The 5,000-nt window shown below is 47.4% G+C and overlaps 1 protein-coding gene across 1 annotated transcript in view; it reads left to right on the top strand.

Moving 5' to 3' along the window:
- The window catches only part of LOC110525058 (probable E3 ubiquitin-protein ligase HERC1), a 241,985-nt gene that overhangs the window by 50,024 nt on the left and 186,961 nt on the right, over window positions 1-5,000 (top strand). Inside the window, exon 18 of the mRNA XM_036981638.1 lies at window positions 549-740. Coding sequence (XP_036837533.1) covers window positions 549-740 — 192 coding nt within the window. The remainder of the gene's footprint in view (window positions 1-548; window positions 741-5,000) is intronic.

The following is a 5,000-nucleotide window of genomic DNA, read 5'->3' as shown; positions in this document are numbered from 1 at the left end:
ATTTCACCCCTTCTAATATCATCCCAGCAGGGATCCAATTTCACCCCTTCTAATATCATCCCAGCAGGGATCCAATTTCACCCTTTCTTTTCTCTTTCTGCCTCTATCTTTTGTCTTCTTCTCTCTATCTCTCACTCTCAAACACACAGGCATTGTTGAATCAGAGATGTTTTCATTTCAATGCCAAGAAGAAATGCCTCTGTCTGTCTGTCTCTGTTCTAGATGTGATCTACGTGTCACTTCCTGGTTTATTATCTCTCTGTCTGTCTCTGTTCTAGATGTGATCTACGTGTCACTTCCTGGTTTATTAACTCTCTGTCTGTCTCTGTTCTAGATGTGATCTACGTGTCACTTCCTGGTTTATTAACTCTCTGTCTGTCTCTGTCCTAGATGTGATGTACATGTCACTTCCTGGTTTATTATCTCTCTGTCTCTGTCCTGGATGAGATGTACATGTCACTTCCTGGTTTATTATCTCTGTCTCTGTCCTAGATGTGATCTACGTGTCACTTCCTGGTTTATTAACTCTCTGTCTGTCTCTGTCCTAGATGTGATCTACGTGTCTGCAGCAGGCAGTATGCTGTGTCAGATCGTCAACAGTCTACTACTACTACCAGTGTCTGTAGCCAGACCTCTGCTGAGCTACCTGCTAGACCTGCTGCCTCCTCTAGACTGTCTCAACAGACTGCTGCCTGCTGCCACACCGTTGGAAGACCAAGAGCTGCAGTGGCCTCTACATGGTGAGGAGATAGAGCTGTAGTGGCCTCTACATGGTGAGGAGATAGAGATAGAGCTGTAGTGACCTCTACATGGTGAGGAGATAGAGATGTAGTGACCTCTACATGGTGAGGAGATAGAGCTGCAGTGGCCTCTACATGGTGAGGAGATAGAGATGTAGTGACCTCTACATGGTGAGGAGATAGAGGTGTAGTGACCTCTACATGGTGAGGAGATAGAGCTGTAGTGACCTCTACATGGTGAGGAGATAGAGATGTAGTGACCTCTACATGGTGAGGAGATAGAGGTGTAGTGACCTCTACATGGTGAGGAGATAGAGATAGAGCTGTAGTGGCCTCTACATGGTGAGGAGATAGAGATAGAGCTGTAGTGGCCTCTACATGGTGAGGAGATAGAGATAGAGCTGTAGTGGCCTCTACATGGTGAGGAGATAGAGATGTAGTGACCTCTACATGGTGAGGAGATAGAGGTGTAGTGACCTCTACATGGTGAGGAGATAGAGATGTAGTGACCTCTACATGGTGAGGAGATAGAGATAGAGCTGTAGTGGCCTCTACATGGTGAGGAGATAGAGATAGAGCTGTAGTGGCCTTTACATGGTGAGGAGATAGAGATGTAGTGACCTCTACATGGTGAGGAGATAGAGATAGAGCTGTAGTGACCTCTACATGGTGAGGAGATAGAGCTGTAGTGACCTCTACATGGTGAGGAGATAGAGGTGTAGTGATCTCTACATGGTGAGGAGATAGAGCTGTAGTGACCTCTACATGGTGAGGAGATAGAGCTGTAGTGGGCTCTACATGGTGAGGAGATAGAGATATAGCTGTAGTGACCTCTACATGGTGAGGAGATAGAGCTGCAGTGGCCTCTACACGGTGAGGAGATAGAGCTGTAGTGACCTCTACATGGTGAGGAGTTGGAGCTGTAGTGGGCTCTACATGGTGAGGAGATAGAGATAGAGCTGTAGTGACCTCTACATGGTGAGGAGATAGAGCTGTAGTGACCTCTACATGGTGAGAAGATAGAGCTGTAGTGACCTCTACATGGTGAGGAGATAGAGCTATAGTGACCTCTACATGGTGAGGAGATAGAGCTGTAGTGGGCTCTACATGGTGAGGAGATAGAGCTGCAGTGGCCTCTACACGGTGAGGAGATAGAGCTGTAGTGGCCTCTACATGGTGAGGAGATAGAGCTGTAGTGACCTCTACATGGTGAGGAGATAGAGCTGTAGTGACCTCTACATGGTGAGGAGATAGAGCTATAGTGACCTCTACATGGTGAGGAGATAGAGCTGTAGTGGGCTCTACATGGTGAGGAGATAGAGCTGCAGTGGCCTCTACACGGTGAGGAGATAGAGCTGTAGTGGCCTCTACATGGTGAGGAGATAGAGATAGAGCTGTAGTGATCTCTACATGGTGAGGAGTTGGAGCTGTAGTGACCTCTACATGGTGAGGAGATAGAGCTGTAGTGATCTCTACATGGTGAGGAGGTAGAGATATAGCTGTAGTGACCTCTACATGGTGAGGAGATAGAGCTGTAGTGATCTCTACATGGTGAGGAGTTGGAGCTGTAGTGACCTCTACATGGTGAGGAGTTGGAGCTGTAGTGGGCTCTACATGGTGAGGAGTTGGAGCTGTAGTGACCTCTACATGGTGAGGAGTTGGAGCTGTAGTGACCTCTACATGGTGAGGAGTTGGAGCTGTAGTGACCTCTACATGGTGAGGAGTTGGAGCTGTAGTGACCTCTACATGGTGAGGAGATAGAGATAGAGCTGTAGTGGCCTCTACATGGTGAGGAGATAGAGATAGAGCTGTAGTGGCCTCTACATGGTGAGGAGATAGAGATGTAGTGACCTCTACATGGTGAGGAGATAGAGATAGAGCTGTAGTGACCTCTACATGGTGAGGAGATAGAGCTGTAGTGACCTCTACATGGTGAGGAGATAGAGGTGTAGTGATCTCTACATGGTGAGGAGATAGAGCTGTAGTGACCTCTACATGGTGAGGAGATAGAGCTGTAGTGGGCTCTACATGGTGAGGAGATAGAGATATAGCTGTAGTGACCTCTACATGGTGAGGAGATAGAGCTGCAGTGGCCTCTACACGGTGAGGAGATAGAGCTGTAGTGACCTCTACACGGTGAGGAGTTGGAGCTGTAGTGGGCTCTACATGGTGAGGAGATAGAGATAGAGCTGTAGTGACCTCTACATGGTGAGGAGATAGAGCTGTAGTGACCTCTACATGGTGAGAAGATAGAGGTGTAGTGGCCTCTACATGGTGAGGAGATAGAGCTGTAGTGACCTCTACATGGTGAGGAGATAGAGCTGTAGTGACCTCTACATGGTGAGGAGATAGAGCTGTAGTGACCTCTACATGGTGAGGAGATAGAGCTGTAGTGGGCTCTACATGGTGAGGAGATAGAGATATAGCTGTAGTGACCTCTACATGGTGAGGAGTTGGAGCTGTAGTGGGCTCTACATGGTGAGGAGATAGAGATAGAGCTGTAGTGACCTCTACATGGTGAGGAGATAGAGCTGTAGTGGGCTCTACATGGTGAGGAGATAGAGATATAGCTGTAGTGACCTCTACATGGTGAGGAGATAGAGCTGCAGTGGCCTCTACACGGTGAGGAGATAGAGCTGTAGTGACCTCTACATGGTGAGGAGATAGAGCTGTAGTGGCCTCTACATGGTGAGGAGATAGAGATAGAGCTGTAGTGATCTCTACATGGTGAGGAGTTGGAGCTGTAGTGACCTCTACATGGTGAGGAGATAGAGCTGTAGTGATCTCTACATGGTGAGGAGGTAGAGATATAGCTGTAGTGACCTCTACATGGTGAGGAGATAGAGCTGTAGTGATCTCTACATGGTGAGGAGTTGGAGCTGTAGTGACCTCTACATGGTGAGGAGTTGGAGCTGTAGTGGGCTCTACATGGTGAGGAGTTGGAGCTGTAGTGACCTCTACATGGTGAGGAGTTGGAGCTGTAGTGACCTCTACATGGTGAGGAGTTGGAGCTGTAGTGACCTCTACATGGTGAGGAGTTGGAGCTGTAGTGACCTCTACATGGTGAGGAGTTGGAGCTGTAGTGACCTCTACATGGTGAGGAGATAGAGCTGTAGTGACCTCTACATGGTGAGGAGTTGGAGCTGTAGTGACCTCTACATGGTGAGGAGTTGGAGCTGTAGTGACCTCTACATGGTGAGGAGATAGAGCTGTAGTGACCTCTACATGGTGAGGAGATAGAGGTGTAGTGATCTCTACATGGTGAGGAGGTAGAGATAGAGCTGTAGTGATCTCTACATGGTGAGGAGTTGGAGCTGTAGTGACCTCTACATGGTGAGGAGTTGGAGCTGTAGTGATCTCTACATGGTGAGGAGTTGGAGCTGTAGTGACCTCTACATGGTGAGGAGTTGGAGCTGTAGTGACCTCTACATGGTGAGGAGTTGGAGCTGTAGTGACCTCTACATGGTGAGGAGTTGGAGCTGTAGTGACCTCTACATGGTGAGGAGATAGAGCTGTAGTGACCTCTACATGGTGAGGAGATAGAGGTGTAGTGATCTCTACATGGTGAGGAGGTAGAGATAGAGCTGTAGTGATCTCTACATGGTGAGGAGGTAGATCATTATTAGAGATAATTATTTCTATGGGTGAATCCTGTGTATCTGGATGTAGGGGACCAGGATGAAGTGAATGGCATCTATGTATAGCCTAGTGGCTGTGTTATGTGTCAGGTTGTCCATCTATGTATAGCCTAGTGGCTGTGTTATGTGTCAGGTTGTCCATCTATGTATAGCCTAGTGGCTGTGTTATGTATCATGTTGTCCATCTATGTATTGCCTAGTGGCTGTGTTATGTATCATGTTGTCCATCTATGTATAGCCTAGTGGCTGTGTTATGTATCATGTTGTCCATCTATGTATTGCCTAGTGGCTGTGTTATGTATCATGTTGTCCATCTATGTATAGCCTAGTGGCTGTGTTATGTGTCAGGTTGTCCATCTATGTATAGCCTAGTGGCTGTGTTATGTGTCAGGTTGTCCATCTATGTATTGCCTAGTGGCTGTGTTATGTATCATGTTGTCCATCTATGTATTGCCTAGTGGCTGTGTTATGTGTCAGGTTGTCCATCTATGTATAGCCTAGTGGCTGTGTTATGTATCAGGTTGTCCATCTATGTATAGCCTAGTGGCTGTGTTATGTATCAGGTTGTCCATCTATGTATAGCCTAGTGGCTGTGTTATGTATCAGGTTGTCCATCTATGTA

The sequence above is a fragment of the Oncorhynchus mykiss genome, chromosome 6, assembly GCF_013265735.2.
Source record: "Oncorhynchus mykiss isolate Arlee chromosome 6, USDA_OmykA_1.1, whole genome shotgun sequence".
Classification (NCBI taxonomy): Eukaryota; Metazoa; Chordata; class Actinopteri; order Salmoniformes; family Salmonidae; genus Oncorhynchus; species Oncorhynchus mykiss.
This window is presented reverse-complemented; position numbering and strand designations above follow the sequence as displayed.